We start from the raw sequence: 17,067 nt of genomic DNA, 5'->3' as shown, positions 1-17,067 counted from the left end.
AGTCCTTTTGGTTCCATTAGAACAGTCCTTTTGGTTCCATTTGAACAGTCCTTTTGGTTCCATTTGAACAGTCCTTTTGAACAGTCCTTTTGGTTCCATTAGAACAGTCCTTTTGGTTCCATTAGAACAGTCCTTTTGGTTCCATTTGAACAGTCCTTTTGGTTCCATTAGAACAGTCCCTTTGGTTCCATTTGAACAGTCATTTTGGTTCCATTAGAACAGTCATTTTGGTTCCATTAGAACAGTCCTTTTGGTTCCATTTGAACAGTCCTTTTGGTTCCATTAGAACAGTCCTTTTGGTTCCATTAGAACAGTCCTTTTGGTTCCATTTGAACAGTCATTTTGAACAGTCCTTTTGGTTCCATTAGAACAGTCCTTTTGGTTCCATTAGAACAGTCCTCTTGGTTCCATTAGAACAGTCCTTTTGGTTCCATTTGAACAGTCCTTTTGGTTCCATTTGAACAGTCCTTTTGGTTCCATTAGAACAGTCCTTTTGGTTCCATTAGAACAGTCCTTTTGGTTCCATTAGAACAGTCCTTTTGGTTCCATTAGAACAGTCCTTTTGGTTCCATTTGAACAGTCCTTTTGGTTCCATTAGAACAATCCTTTTGGTTCCATTAGAACAGTCCTTTTGGTTCCATTAGAACAGTCCTTTTGGTTCCATTTGAACAGTCCTTTTGGTTCCATTTGAACAGTCCTTTTGGTTCCATTTGAACAGTCCTTTTGAACAGTCCTTTTGGTTCCATTAGAACAGTCATTTTGGTTCCATTTAAACAGTCCTTTTGGTTCCATTAGAACAGTCCTTTTGGTTCCATTTGAACAGTCCTTTTGGTTCCATTTGAACAGTCCTTTTGAACAGTCCTTTTGGTTCCATTAGAACAGTCCTTTTGGTTCCATTAGAACAGTCCTTTTGGTTCCATTTGAACAGTCCTTTTGGTTCCATTAGAACAGTCCCTTTGGTTCCATTTGAACAGTCATTTTGGTTCCATTAGAACAGTCATTTTGGTTCCATTAGAACAGTCCTTTTGGTTCCATTTGAACAGTCCTTTTGGTTCCATTAGAACAGTCCTTTTGGTTCCATTAGAACAGTCCTTTTGGTTCCATTTGAACAGTCATTTTGAACAGTCCTTTTGGTTCCATTAGAACAGTCCTTTTGGTTCCATTAGAACAGTCATTTTGGTTCCATTTGAACAGTCCTTGCCCAGCCAAAGACCCCTCCCCAACCAAACAAACCAACTCTGCTCTAAATAAGCAACAAAATATTATCCCTCTGTTTGTCTCTCTCTCTCTCTCTCCCTCTCTCCCTCCCTCCTTCCCATATTCCCTCGCTACCTCTCTCTTCCCTATCTCTCTTTGCCAGGGTGTGAGCAGACAGACAATCTGATCGTGCTAATGAATATATCCAAAACATTGGACTGCATTTTGACCAGCTGGTCTTTATTGGAAGGCGGGTGTGGGAAGCAGGGCGCAGGGAGGAAAGAAGCAGGAGACCTTGGACACCCTCTGAGAACTAAGCGTTCCAATGGACTGGGCTGGAAACTTAGCATGCCTTTCCAAATTCCAGATACTAATTACAAGGAGAGGTATGGGAATAGGGTGGAATTACACAGAAAATGGAGGGTGGAAGGAAGGGCCTGGACAATAGTTTTTTTCTGGTAAGAAAAACTCTTGGCCCTATGGTATGTGAGTTTGAAGTTGTGAATATATTATGAAACAGATGAAGATATACAGTCTACATACCTGACACTGGTCACACTTCTCTCCCACTACGTTGGGTTTGCAGGTACACTGTCCAGTGAGCAGGTCACACATGGCCGAGTATGACCCATTTCCATGGCAACTGCAAGCTACACACAGGGGAGAAATAGGAGTAAAACAGTTGTTAACGTACATGTTTATAACACCAGGACACTTGCTCCAATTTAATGTTGAAAATAATATCGGTAAGTGGAGAGATATATCCTAAAATAATCAAACAATTCTCAAAGTGCCATTTTGATGATAAAATACAGTTTTTTTTCATGTAGTATAGACATTACACAGACATGGAAAAGATTGTAGAAAGGTTACTGCAAGGAGGCTGACTTGCAGTATTACGATATTCCCCTAGATGTCACTCTATCCATTATAAAGAGCTCTTCTACAGTTGCCTTTCATAAGAAGGAAATACACACATTTGAAGTAAAATTGCACATCTATCACAATATATTTGACCATGTTTGATGGTGAAATGAACGCCATTCTAGGTGTTGACTGAATCCATTACCAGCATCACATATCTCACTATGAACATTAACTTCCTATTCTAATAACATCTACAGATTTTCATTGTTGTGGTATGCTGACATTGTCACAAAACCAGGTCTGGGAATGATGCATAATTACCATAATTCTTATAAGACTTCATAAACTGTTCATGAGCTGCCTTGAGAGGGCAGGTCCCATACCATATCTTAACCAATTATTTATGTAACACTAGACTGACAGGGGGCGCTGTTTAACTCTCCGTAAAAAATATTGTAAAAAAATATTTTGGAAGCTATAGAAATGTATTTGTTGTCTACATTTGTTTTTGACACGTTTATTATATTACAGACACCTTAATGCATACTTTTAAATTAGATTATGTCAACTAAACATTAACATTTTCCTAAAGGTATATTATTTGAAACTACTGTTACTGTCCCCACTACAATAAAAAATATATGCAATTTTGTCCTTTGTCCCATTTAATTGAAATGCTGTAGAATTCCATTCATTCCTATGGAGGACTGCTCCTACTGGGGAGTACCAAAATGGACGATCAGTGGCTTCAAAGCCTCTCGTTGGCAAATACATAGCATTAGCAATCTAGGGTTTATACACATCATTGTTCGTATCCCAGCAGGGATTGAGCCTAAACTTTAGCCTCCCAGTGCCTAAGGTAACATGGCTGAGTCTGTATTCACGAAGCGTCTCAGAATAGGATTGCTGATCTAGGATCCGTTTAGCATTTTAGATCATAATGAATGAGATTACATGGTCAGGGAGGACCTGATCCCAGATCAGCACACCTCTATTCCGAGACACTTTGTGAATACGGTCCCTGACCCATAACAGACCTTATTGTTAGGAACAGGTCAGACACGTGACGACGCAGAACTAGGTCAAAGTTGAGACTTAATCTGTGAATGGTTGGCCATGTCCTTCACTCAGCATTCCACTGACTGACTAAATGCTACTCAGAAACAAGCAAAAGTGTCTATTTCCTGTCTATTTTCACTGTGTAATCTGTGACCTGATTTGGTACATATTATAGATGCACTGCACATCTAGGTGAAGGATGTTTCTTGTAGTAAATTTGTATCTGTGAGGGGATCTGTGGAAGAATCCTCTATAAGGACAAAAAACATCATCATCACAGCTCTCTTACCCTGGCAGTTCTTGGCAGTGATGGCGTCACCATAGTATCCGTCCTCACATCTCTCACAGTCGTCTCCGCTGGTGTGGCTGTGACACTTCAGACACACACCGCTGCTGGTGTCACAGTGGCCCGGGTCCCAAGGGTCCACGTTTCCGTTACACTCACACAGCACACACTCCTTGCCTGCCACAGTCGGGTCGCCATGGTAACCATTAGCGCACCTGGAGAAGTCAAAGTTCGAAGATTAACACATAATATAATCAACTTAATCATACGATTCATGAAATGGTTGAGACTAGAATTGGTGTATACTGTAACTGAGTTTCACTTATAATACATATTTTTGAGTGTAATTACTAATATGTACTTAGCAACAAGTGAAACATGTCTGATTATATAGTATAGGTCTAAGAAGTGAAGACAGGGTCAAACAGACAAGATTAGGTTTAAGAACATTTGGTCTACAGACCTCTCACACTTAGTCCCAGTGTAGCCCTGCTGGCACTGGTCACATGTCACCTGTCCAGGGCCCTCCAGGAGACAGGTGGGGCTGAAACTGAAGAAGAGACCAGCAGGGTGAATAGACAGGAGTGTTAGGGTCTACGTGACGTATCACTAAGAGCTACAGATTTTATGATGATGATTTGTGTTTCTATAGGGCTTTTCTTCAACTTGAAGCATTTCATATTGTATGGGGGCAGAACTCACCTCTTATCTCCACTACTAAAATTGTTCCACAACTACGTTTATGCTTCGTATCTATTCACACAATAAAGTATCTGGGGCAGTTGAAACATTCTGTTGTTGACATAAGAACCTAGACTGAGTGCACATAACATTAGGAACACCTGCTCTTTCCATGCCATGGACTGACCAGGTGAATCCAGGTGAAAGCTTTGATCCCTTATTGATGTCACCTGTTAAATACACTTTGAGACAATTGAGACATGGATTGTGTATTTGTGCCATTTGTTAAGAACTGCAACACTTCTGGGTTTTTCATGCTCAACAGTTTGTATAACATACTTTTAATGTCAAGGTGTGTTTAAAGGCGAAGTCAGGTGCAGGAGAGCAGAGTATGATAAATAAAGTGCACTTTATTATAGTTCCAAACCGGGAGCACAACAAAACAAACGCACTCCAAAAAACGGAGCAATAACGGAAAGAGCTAAAGAACACCGCTTGACATGAAAACAATTACACACGAAACAGAGGGTTAAATACAAGTAGATTGATTGGGGAAATGAGAACCAGGTGTGTATGAAAACAAGACAAGACAAATGGACATATGAAAAATGGAGAGGTGATGGCTAGAAAGCAGGTGACGTCGATCGCCGAACGCCACCCGAACAAGGAGAGGAGCCAACTTTGGTGGAAGTCGTGACATTTAAACTGGAAAAACTTGTCCCGATTGGTATTTTTAAATCACTGACGAATGATCTTGAGACTGATTCCCTGACCTGTCAATGTTTTTAATTTGCTGTTTTTGATTTTGTTATACTCTTGTGAATTCTATGGTTTTTACTAGATTACTTAGTTTTTCATGTTGTTTGTCTGTCATTTTTGTAATGACTTGGTGCTGCCTATCTTGGCCAGGACGCTCTTGAAAAATATATTTTAAATCTCAATGAGCCCTTCCTGGTTAAATAAAGGTTAAATAAAATGAAAAATAAAGAATGGTCCACCACCCAAAGGACATCCAGCCAACTTGACACAACTGTGGGAATCATTGGAGGTAACATGGGTCAGCATCCCTGTGGAACGCTTTCGACACCTAGTAGAGTCTAACAAATTGAGTCTGTTCTGAGGGCAAAATGGGCTGCAACTCAATATTAGAAAGATGTTCCTAATGTTTTGTGCACTCAGTGTGTAACGGCCAAACTCTCCACCACCCAGCGCCCACGCACATGTGACCTATCTATCGCCATGGAGAGGGTTTCTAGAATCTGAATGAATGGTACATTGGCACAGAGTTGGCACAGTCACTCACTTGTTCGTCGCCACTATCAGCGGGCAGGCACATCTCTGGCAGTCCTCTGGGGTGCCCTCTGAGGTGTCGCCATAGTAACCGGGAAGGCATTGGTTACAGTGGGGCCCAGTGGTATTGTGAGTACAGTCCTGGGGAATGATTTAAGGCAACAGTGTCCCAATTAAACTTCTTCCTGCTCTGACACACATGCCCTTACACTGCCATACACTCCATAGCAACCACAATCTCTTGGGATAAAACCTCCACTGCCATGTTAAAGGGATAGTTCGCTTTTTTTCCCAACTTAAAAAAACTGTTTGGATGACCACCCTAGGTAAGTAAGATAAAACTTTGAAATGTGAACTATCCCTTTAAGTGCACCAACCTGCTAAACCTAACCGAATCAAAGTGAATCATCTTCACTTATTCAATTGAACGTAGTAGCTGCTAGGTTTAGCATGCCTTTTGATTCACATTGTATATTGACAGAATGAATGCCTGGCAGTAGCCATTGGATAATCATTGCTTTGTCACACGCCATTTAAACACCTAACACAGCATTACTCAGGATTAACTTGTCATCCAATAGAGGGAGGAATTCATTTGAAACCCAAACCCGAATTCATTTGAGCCCAAACTGCGCACACTGTTCCCTATAAAGCCATGCACTGTATAGGGAATAGGATGGTCGGCTCTAGCCAAAAGTCGTACGCTATATAGGAAATAAGGAAGCCATTTTAGACCCAGCCAGAACAGTGACCCATTATATGGCTGTCAACAAACACAGCTCAATCCAGGAAGCTTCATACTGAGGGTTTGTTCATTGGTTTAGCCTCTAGCTGTGAAGTGAAGCTCTAACTAGTTTAGAGGTTAGCTAGTGCAGATGTTAGGGTCAGATAAACGGCTGGAAGTGACCATGTCCTTATTTTACAAAGATGGTGGTGGAAGTAGATGCGATCACACTTAGATCCCACAAACAAGCCATAGATGTATGGTATACCTATCACAGGAGGTTGGTGTTACCTTAATTGGGGAGAACGTGCTCGTCTTAATGGCTGGAGCGGACAAGGTGGAATGGTATCAAACACATCACACACATGGTTTCCATTTGCTCCGTTCCAGCCATTATTATGAGCCGTCCTCCCCTCAGCAGCCTCCACTGATATCTATGGGTCATATTCCTACGTCTCTGGCCCCTGTCTAAACATGACGTTAGACAGAAAGGTGACTCGCCGGACAGACTCCATTGACAGATGTATGGAATATATTTATGGTATGTCTACTTCTCATATGTCTACGTCTCTGGCCCCCTGCTGTCTAAACATGACGTGGGACAGATAGGTGAGACTCACCAGACAGACTCCGTTGATGTCACATTCTGTAGCGTGGTCGTTACACTCACACTGGAGACAGTTACCTCCGAACAGGATCCCGCCGACGCGATAGAATCCAGATGAACAGAACTACAAACACAGAGAGAAACATCATCATTTTGCGGTCACTTTTACCCAAAGTCACATAAAATAAGAACGGGTATTCAGACTATGTGGCACAACTTTCCACGACATAGACTGACCAGGTGAATCCAGGTGAAAGCTATGATCCCTTATTGATGTCACTTATTAAATCCACTTCAATCAGGAGAGGAGACAGGTTAAAGAAGGATTTAAGGCCTGAGACAATTGAGACATGGATTGGGAATGTGTGCCATTCAGAGGGTGAATGGGCAAGACAAAATATATTTAGTGCGTTTGAAAGGGGTATGGTAATAGGTGCCAGGCACACCGATTTGTATCAAGAATGGTCCACCACCCAAAGGACATACAGCCAATTTTACTGTTGGAAGCATTGGAGTCAACATGGGCCAGCATCCCTGTGGAACACATTTGACACCTTGTAAAGTCCATGTGGCTGTTCTAAGGGCAAAATGGGGGAGTGAAACTCAATATTAGGAAGGTGTTCCTAATGTTTTGTACACTCAGTGTATAACATGATTTAGAAATTGTGTTTATCTGAAGTGATCTATAGTAAACACATGTATTGAAAATATATGGATTATCTGAGAATTGAACCCACAACACTGTTGCTCTTCTAACTCTAGCTATGCATAATGCATAATGCGCTTTGCTTTTACAATGGATGCTGACACAGCTCAAGTCATTAACTAGACTAGACACATACAGTAGGAAACAGTATCAACCCGGCCACCGTCACATGACATGGGTGTTTACCTCACAGGATGTGCCCAAGTAGCCCCAGGGGCACTCACACTGCTCCACGTCCCGGGCCTGGACTGGGTTAGCAGCCCTGATGTCTGCCATGTCCAGAGATACGGTGCTCAACCTGAGTGCCCCCTCTGCGCTGGCATTGAGGTGGCCTCTGATCCTCAGTCCGGCCAAGTCCGCCAATACGGTCATCAGCTCGTCCCTGTCAACCCTCTGGCCTGTGTGTAGGTCTACGAAGCCCTGCGGTAGGAGCTCCACGGAAACAAGCTGCTCCCGCAGGGGAGTCAGGAAGAGCTGCTTGGGGGGCGTCTGACGCAGGGTTCTCCCGTTCCCCTGGGGACACATCCAGACAAGGCATTTAGCAACAAATGTTGATTTATATTAACGGGGGTTGGTATACTCAATCCTTAGGAATGGTTCTAGATTTAGGGGTGATTCGGGTGATTCCATAATGGTAAATAATAATAATAATAATAATCAAATCTATAATGGTCTAGAAGTTTATTTTACTGTAAACTAGGTTCACAATCGTGCATTCCACAGCTAATATCATAGCCAGGTTGAATACATATCCAGTTAGCACAATATTAACTTACCTCAATAATCAAATCAAACTGTGATGGCAGAGAATTGTCCACATTGTCCACAGAAACATCATAGGCCACAGTGTAGTTTAAAAGCCCTCCATATGATGTCAGCTTCACAAAGCAATGGGAAAAAACGAAAAGGGGAAAATTGTAAAAATAAAGTGTTAGACTCAAGAAAACATTACCTACAGCAAATATGCAATCGTCGAAATTTGTTACACTAAATATTGAAGTAAAATCAGGCCCACGGGGATAATTGCTGCCTCGATCTTTCTCTCCCTCCCTCCAGATATTAAGGCCATTCCAGAAATAATGTCTAATTTTAATTTATTAATTCTAATCACTGGAGGGGCTAATGGGTACAGTAGAACACACATGACAGGGTTCTAATGAATGGAACCTCATTAATTTGGCAATTAATAAAGTGCCCGGCCCTACTTGACTATAATTACAGGGCACCCTGTATTAACACACAGTGGGAGGAAAGAAGGATGACTACAAATGACTAGTGGAAAAAGAGAGAGGTAGGGGGAGTAAGAGAAGAGAGAGAGGAGAGTGAAAAAGAGAGAGGTAGGGGGAGTAAGAGAAGAGAGAGAGGAGAGTGAAAAAGATATTGGTAGGGGGAGTAAGAGAAGAGAGAGAGGAGAGTGAAAAAGAGAGAGGTAGGGGGAGTAAGAGAAGAGAGAGAGGAGAGTGAAAAAGAGAGAGGTAGGGGGAGTAAGAGAAGAGAGAGAGGAGAGTGAAAAAGAGAGAAATACAGTAGCAAGAGAGACAGAGAGAGATTAATCTATAGGGAGAACAGAGGCCTATTTCCTCCCTCCTGTGGGGATTGTGAAATCAATTTGTCCCAAGCTAATACATGCAGGTCATTAGCTAGCTAAACATCTCATTGTGACGGACAACTTTGAGTTCAGAAGGAATACAGGAACTCCATAGGTGAGAGTTTAGCATTGGTAGCATAGGTGCAATATACTGTATGTCAGCAAAATGCTTACCCTGTTCCCCAGGAAGCAAAACGCTTACCCTGTTTCCCAGGAAGCAAAACGCTTACCCTGTTCCCCAGGAAGCAAAACGCTTACCCTGTTCCCCAGGAAGCACAACGCTTACCCTGTTCCCCAGGAAGCAAAACGCTAACCCTGTTCCCCAGGAAGCAAAACGCTAACCCTGTTCCCCAGGAAGCAAAACGCTTACCCTGTTCCCCAGGAAGCAAAACGCTAACCCTGTTCCCCAGGAAGCAAAACGCTTACCCTGTTCCCCAGGAAGCAAAACGCTAACCCTGTTCACCAGGAAGCAAAACGCTTACCCTGTTCCCCAGGAAGCAAAACGCTTACCCTGTTCCCCAGGAAGCAAAACGCTAACCCTGTTCCCCAGGAAGCAAAACGCTTACCCTGTTCCCCAGGAAGCAAAACGCTTACCCTGTTCCCCAGGAAGGAAAACGCTTACCCTGTTCCCCAGGAAGCCCTCCGGAGCGGCCCAGGTAGACACAAAACGATACGACTGGATCATGGTGATGCTGGGGACAATGAGGTTGTTGTCGTCATCAGTGAGGGGTGCCGTGTAGATGGAGACGCTTTGGGTAGGAAGGAGCCATCCATTGGAGTCAACAGTCTATGGGCCAGGAGGAATTTGTCATGAGAACATCACAGGCTGATCCAATTTACCGGTTATGTGTTATTGAGTTCTACAGTATCAAAGAGTTTAACGGCTCCCAACAAAACGATGTGGAACCATTGGAGTTGTTTGCTGCATATTGTGGATATTCTTGTCCAAAGGAACAACTAAGTAATTAAATTGATGTGTGGACGAGAGTGTATTTGGATGTGGGAGTTGCGGTGTGTTACCTGAAACAAAGACCAGGGTGAACTCTCACACACGTCAGACACACCGAAGCAGAAACACTCTGTGCATCCCTCAGGGTTACGGTCCTCCAGGTTGTAGAAACCCTGCTTACACAGGTCACAGTTGGCCCCCATCACGTTCTCCTAAGTCACACACACAGTGGAGAAGATCAGTTTAAGGGGATTAGTTTGGTAGGAACATTCAGGGACAATGAGCACAAGACTGTCTTAGCCTGTTGAGCTAAAACCTAGGCATTAGCTCAGGGAGCTAACGCAAGTCTTCAGGTCTTCAGGCAAGGTTACTCATCATGCAAGTGTTACCCTATATTACCCCAGTGTTACCTTGCAGATGCACTCTGTGCAGGGGTCGATGTTGAGGCTGCCTTCCAGACTGCACTCACAGCGTGAACACAGGGGGAAGTCCCTGTAGCCAAAGGCACAGCGCTCACAGCGCTCACCCACAAAGCCCTCTTTACACAGACACTGCCCTGGGTTCAGACCTGCACAGCACAGTCAATACAGCACAGTTAGCATTGACCAATTAGCACAGTCAATACGGCACAGTTAGTGTAGTCTAGTTAGCACAGTCAATACAGCACAGTTAGCATAGTCTAGTTAGCACAGTCAATACAGCACAGTTGGCATAGTCTAGTTAGCACAGTCAATACAGCACAGTTAGCATAGTCCAGTTAGCACAGTCAATACAACACAGTTAGCATAGTCCAGTTGGCACAGTCAATACAACACAGTTAGAATAGTCCAGTTAGCACAGTCAATACAACACAGTTAGCATAGTCCAGTTGGCACAGTCAATACAACACAGTTAGCATAGTCCAGTTAGCACAGTCAATACAGCACAGTTAGCATAGTCCAGTTGGCACAGTCAATACAACACAGTTAGCATAGTCTAGTTAGCACCGTCAATACAGCACAGTTAGCATAGTCCAGTTGGCACAGTCAATACAACACAGTTAGCATAGTCCAGTTAGCACAGTCAATACAGCACAGTTGGCATAGTCTAGTTAGCACAGTCAATACAACAAAGTTAGCATAGTCCAGTTAGCACAGTCAATACAACACAGTTAGCATAGTCCAGTTAGCACAGTCAATACAACACAGTTAGCATAGTCCAGTTAGCACAGTCAATACAGCACAGTTAGCATAGTCCAGTTAGCACAGTCAATACAACACAGTTAGCATAGTCCTGTTAGCACAGTCAATACAACACAGTTAGCATAGTCCAGTTAGCACAGTCAATACAACACAGTTAGCATAGTCCAGTTGGCACAGTCACAGTACAATCAAATCAGTACAGTTCCGTGTTTGTACCTTTCTCCAGCTTGGCGTGGTTGTCATCTCTGATGCAGGCAGGAGTCAAAGACCCCCTCATGTCACAGCCACACTCCACACATGGGTTCTCACTGTAGGGCGACACCTACACACACAGACACACACACACATATATACACGCACACCCAGGAGGAAACAAATACACAATGACCATTCACATTCCACACAAGGTACACACTGAAATTAAAAGTAACGGGGACCATAGGGACACAAAGGAAGACCAGGGGGGTCCTCAGGTAACGAGGACCATAGGGACACAAAGGAAGACCAGGGGGGTCCTCAGGTAACGAGGACCATAGGGACACAAAGGAAGACCAGGGGGGTCCTCAGGTAACGAGGACCATAGGGACACAAAGGAAGACCAGGGGGGTCCTCAGGAAACGGGGACCATGGGGACACAAAGAAAGACCAGGGGGGTCCTCAGGAAACGGGGACCATGGGGACACAAAGGAAGACCAGGGGGGTCCTCAGGAAACGGGGACCATGGGGACACAAAGGAAGACCAGGGGGGTCCTCAGTAAACGGGGACCATAGGGACACAAAGGAAGACCATGGGGGTCCTCAGGAAACGGGGACCATAGGGACACAAAGGGAAGACCAGGGGGGTCCTCAGGTAACGAGGACCATAGGGACACAAAGGAAGACCAAGGGGGTCCTCAGGAAACGGGGACCATAGGGACACAAAGGAAGACCAGGGGGGTCCTCAGTAAACGGGGACCATAGGGACACAAAGGAAGACCAGGGGGGTCTTCAGGTAACGAGGATCATAGGGACACAAAGGAAGACCAGGGGGGTCCTCAGGTAACAGGGACCATAGGGACACAAAGGAAGACCAGGGGGGTCCTCAGGTAACGGGGAACATAGGGACACAAAGGAAGACCAGGGGGGTCCTCAGGTAACGGGGACCATAGGGACACAAAGGAAGACCAGGGGGGTCCTCAGGTAACAGGTACCATAGGGACACAAAGGAAGACCAGGGCGGTCCTCAGGAAATGGGCACCATTTTGATGGATTGGATTACAGGGACCATAGGGACACAAAGAGGGCATCGGATTATGGGACAGTGAGGAGACAGTACCTCGTGGGGTCTGTAGAAGCCATCTGCACAGGTCTCACAGTTGACACCGGCCGTGTTCTGGGTACAATCGATACACACACCCCCGCCATGGAAGTGTCCATGCGAGTTCATGCTCATCTTGTGGTCGTCCATAGTTTGGTTGTAATAGCAGTCCTCGGCCTTGTTGTGGCAGTTACATTCTAGTGGAGGAGAATATTAAATAGGTCAGATAACAACTAATGTATCTCATAGGTAGACTCAGATATTGCGATAAGGGAGATGCAGACTTCGCTCTCACACCCTGTCTCTGCACATGTGCATGGGTTCGCTTCACACTGTTAGAGCCTGGTAGGTACGGGACCAAAACAGCTGACAAGTTTAGCTTCGCGCTTCACCGCTCCTCGTTGTTGCGGAAATTGACCCACTATGCTGTTTACTTTGTGCACCAATGTCATATCGCTGAGTCTACCTTCAATGTAAGAGTAGTGAAAGGTTAGTTTATATTAAGAATATACACTGAGTGTACAATACATTAGGAACACCTTCCTAATATTGAGTTGACCCCCTTTAGCCCTCAGGACAGACTCAATTCGTTGGGGCATGGACTACAAGGTGTCGAAAGCATTCCACAGGGATGCTGGCCCATGTTGACTCCAATGCGTCCCACAGTCAGCTAGATGGGGTGGCAGGTAGCCTAGTGGTTAGAGCATTGGGCTAGCAATCAAACGATTACAGGATCAAATCCCCGAGCTGAACAAGGGGCCGTCTTTGTAAATAAGAATTTGTTCTTAACTGACTTGCCTAGTTAAATGTAAAAAATAAAATGTCCTTTGGGTGGTGGACCATTCTTGATACACACAGGAAACTGTTGGGTTGTGAAAAACAGCAGTGTTGCAGTTCTTGACATACTCAAACCTGGCACCATACTCTGCTCAAAGACACATACATTTTTTTGTCTTTCCCATTCACCCTCTGAATGCCACACATACACAATCCATGTCTCAACTGTCTCAAGGCTTAAACATCCTTATTTAACCTGTCTCACCCCTTCATCTACACTGATTGAAGTGGATTGAACAAGTGACATCAATAAGGAATCATAGCTTTCACCTGGATTCACCTGGTCAGTCTGTGGCATGGAAAGAGCAGGTGTTCCTAATGTTATGTACACTCAGTGTATGCATGTTCAAACAGGTTTTGATTTTATTCTGTACTCTTGAGTAAATACAACTTATGTGCAATTTCATTAAGGTGCTGAAACAGCTCAGATATGATGATATAAAATAGGACATTAACATAAAAAGCTTGTAAAACCCCATACAGTAGCTAACTCTGCTTCACATCTATTGATATTCAAATGTTTGAATTACTTCAAAAGTGTCTCATGGAATTCATCATAGGGATGGAAAACAAAAACCTCTTTCATGTGGGTCAATGAATAAGTGAGACATGCAAGTGGATTTAATTGAAAAGCGCGAAAGTTATTTTATCTGGCACACTTTAAATCAAGTCTAAATCCAGCATGTAATTCCCATGTCTTTATTTACCAAGTGACAAACCAAGGGCAACATGCACAGTATGGTCTTCTACTTAAGATAAGGTTTAAACTTATTTCCCCTTAGGCCCAAAAAGACCAAGTGCAGCTTACTCTCGCATGTGTTGCCGTTGGAGAGGGTTCCCGGTTGCCACGGTTCCTGGTGGTAGCCGGGGCAACACTCATTACAGCTCTCCCCACACGTATTGTGCTCACACACACACTGCAACTTCTGAGAGGACAAAAGAGAGAGAGGGGTGAGGAGGAGCCACAGGAAGTGACCGATTGAATGCTTATGCTCTAGTCCTTTTGCCAGCTGGGAGTGGGACACACACACACACACATTATTTTCACATTTTTCATTGTCAAACAAATAGCTGGTTCTATACAAGGTGTGAAGTGACACTTGTGTGTTGTATGGTTATCATGTCATGATGTTTGTGTGTTACAGATGTAGGATCTTAATTTGAGCCAGTTTGCTACAGCAGGAAAATAATCCAACAGCAACAGGAAATGTGAATTATTATGTGGATTATGATTAATTTACATTTTTGTAGGGGTTAATAAAATCAAGCTGAAATTTGAAAGCCTTTTAAAACTTCAAATATACTTCAAGTTTTACATTTCCTGCATGTCCTGCATTGCAGGTCAAATTAAGATCCTACATCTGTACGTTGGTGTGAAATATATGAGTGCATTTCCAAGTGGCAAGTTGAAGGGTCACAGGATTAGTGCTTGCTTTCTCATCCTCTTGTTAAGGTGACATTCCCCCTTAATGAGGAAAGCAACCAATTCAACTGAGCAAGTGTTGGGCTGTACCATTCCTTCAGGGACTATAGGGGGAGCTGAGAATACTAAATTCACTTATAAAAACAATTTGTTTGACAAATATATTTCTCTTAAAGAAGTATTACTACCATACTTTGCATCAAATTGATATAAAAGTACTCTTTAGAATAGTTACAACAAATTAGCAATGAACCGATGTTGATCCCGATAAGAGGAGCTTAATTGAGTCAAAATGTGACATGTTTAACATCTCACACAATATGTGAAAGGCAGTAAACAAGTTTTACACTAAACAAAAGCTGAATGACAGCCACCGTGTGAGTCTGAACGGGCAAAACTGAAGACGGCCTGGAGTTACCTTGGCAACGGGGTCCCAGGGGCAGCTCTGGGCGTGGCCGTAACAGATGCACATCCCGCCCACTGAGATGTCCTTGATGGAATAGTAGTACTGCAGAAGGAAACACAATGCCAATCAAGTTAGAATGACAAGACAGAAACAAAATACAAAACCAATTACGTTAGAACACTCAAATCTGCCTGGAGAGATGACAACTGATGTCTAAACTTATACTTCAGACATTCTGATGCAAATATCTCGTAATTTAATGTTTGTTAAAACCATAAAAATGCAATATACATTTTTTTTAATTGTTTTTCAAAACGCACAAACCACATATTTTGAATGAACGACCAATTTGGTTTAACATAGCATTTAAACAGAAAACAGAACAGTTAGTGAGAGCTAGTGCTAGTGCTTTAGCCATACCCGTCTGGTGACGATGGGGTCCACTTCCTTAGGGTCACGGTAGCTGAGGGTCATGAGGTCGGCGTTGAGCGTGCGGATCCTCTGCAGGCGCAGCCGGATGTAGCGGGCTGAGGTGAAGTCTAGCAGCTCTGGGGTCAGTTGGTCAGCACTGGGCCGCCCGTTGATCAAAGACGTGTGGATCTGAATAGGACAGAAAAAAATGGAAAGACTAGTGGCAAAAATTAACAACACGCATACATATTGACTGAAATACATCATTACCGTAATTTTTTCTCCGATATCACTTGCCTGTCAGACCACCGGCAAATGACATAACACAGGGCTAAACAATATAAGACACGATCAAGGATCTCACTGTGGGCTTTGGGGTGCGTCTCAATAGTCTGAAGTGGCTTCATCTCCTTGTCTCCCTAACCTTGTTAAACTACTGAGATGCACTCTCAGGAGCTGTGAGTAACCACAGAGTATCCTAACCACAGACGTTCATTACGGCTCTGCCTCGGCTAGAGTTACATTAGCCCAGCAGGCTGGCGTCTAGAACTCTGGGAAAGCAGGCTTTCATTATCGGAAGGACGGTTGAGTCATCCCACTGTCTGGACTACATGTGCTAGAGGGGGGCACACAGAGCCCATTCTCATCTAATTCTCTGCCTTGAACCAGACCTAATAAAGCAGTGGTCTCAAACTCCCAGCCTGTAATGTAAAGTTTAAATAAATAGATAACTACCTCTCCGTGCTCCAGGGGTACGAGACGTGAGTAGTAAGAGGTACAGATGACCTCGTCGTCTCGTTTGTAGGTGGGGGGTCCGAAGCGGGGTGTGATGTTGTAGCGGGTCAGACATTCTGTGTCGCTGATGGCGTAGTACTGCCACGGTGTGTACTCCACACCGTCCATTGAACGCTCCAGCACCCAGTTACCGGGACGAGGGGAGTTGGCTGCCTTGATTATGATGTAGGCCACCTGGAAAATCTGTAGACACACACAGACAGACAGATTTTAATATTCATATTTAACAGTGAGAGTACAAAGGACACACACACACACACTCATGCACTCATGCACACACAGACACACAGAGTTATTCTCCCACCCATAATATTTTATGTCTGGATCTCCATTTTGTTGTGCATGACTGGAAGCTCAGGCTGTGCACCTTAAATTCAAGGCTTTTCATTCACAAGAGCACAATTAAGTATTTGATTGACAAGGAGCACATATGCAACAGATCTGTTTTGACATAATAACAGTGTACTGACACATTTAACCACTCAGTTACCGCAAGCTCTCTGTAACCCTCTTTCATGTGATGTCACAATGTTAATTGCATGTTTGATTGAATTCCAGTCTTAGTGCATCTGGCCCTAACAGTGCACCGTATGACCCCTATGACCCCATACACAGTCATACGATAGGCTACCAAGCTAAATTGTGGGGTGGGGTTACAGCTCCCCTGAACCCCACTGTTAGACCTTGCCTCCACTCTCTCACTGTCTCCTCAACACTCCACTATGGGCCTTACACAATCACAGGGCACTACTAGACTGCCATT

General features: G+C 43.9%; 1 protein-coding gene across 1 annotated transcript in view; it reads right to left on the bottom strand.

Moving 5' to 3' along the window:
• The window catches only part of LOC139367029 (laminin subunit alpha-1-like), a 66,554-nt gene that overhangs the window by 32,138 nt on the left and 17,349 nt on the right, over positions 1-17,067 (bottom strand). Inside the window, exons 4-19 of the mRNA XM_071104932.1 lie at positions 16,245-16,487; positions 15,519-15,698; positions 15,111-15,200; positions 14,078-14,195; positions 12,451-12,629; positions 11,352-11,457; positions 10,365-10,522; positions 10,026-10,166; positions 9,628-9,792; positions 8,194-8,295; positions 7,604-7,930; positions 6,725-6,835; positions 5,394-5,521; positions 3,873-3,959; positions 3,413-3,624; positions 1,741-1,847 (exon numbers count right to left, since the gene is read on the bottom strand). Coding sequence (XP_070961033.1) covers positions 1,741-1,847; positions 3,413-3,624; positions 3,873-3,959; positions 5,394-5,521; positions 6,725-6,835; positions 7,604-7,930; positions 8,194-8,295; positions 9,628-9,792; positions 10,026-10,166; positions 10,365-10,522; positions 11,352-11,457; positions 12,451-12,629; positions 14,078-14,195; positions 15,111-15,200; positions 15,519-15,698; positions 16,245-16,487 — 2,454 coding nt within the window. The remainder of the gene's footprint in view (positions 1-1,740; positions 1,848-3,412; positions 3,625-3,872; positions 3,960-5,393; positions 5,522-6,724; positions 6,836-7,603; positions 7,931-8,193; positions 8,296-9,627; positions 9,793-10,025; positions 10,167-10,364; positions 10,523-11,351; positions 11,458-12,450; positions 12,630-14,077; positions 14,196-15,110; positions 15,201-15,518; positions 15,699-16,244; positions 16,488-17,067) is intronic.

This window comes from Oncorhynchus clarkii, chromosome 15 (assembly GCF_045791955.1).
Source record: "Oncorhynchus clarkii lewisi isolate Uvic-CL-2024 chromosome 15, UVic_Ocla_1.0, whole genome shotgun sequence".
NCBI classification, from domain to species: Eukaryota; Metazoa; Chordata; class Actinopteri; order Salmoniformes; family Salmonidae; genus Oncorhynchus; species Oncorhynchus clarkii.
This window is presented reverse-complemented; position numbering and strand designations above follow the sequence as displayed.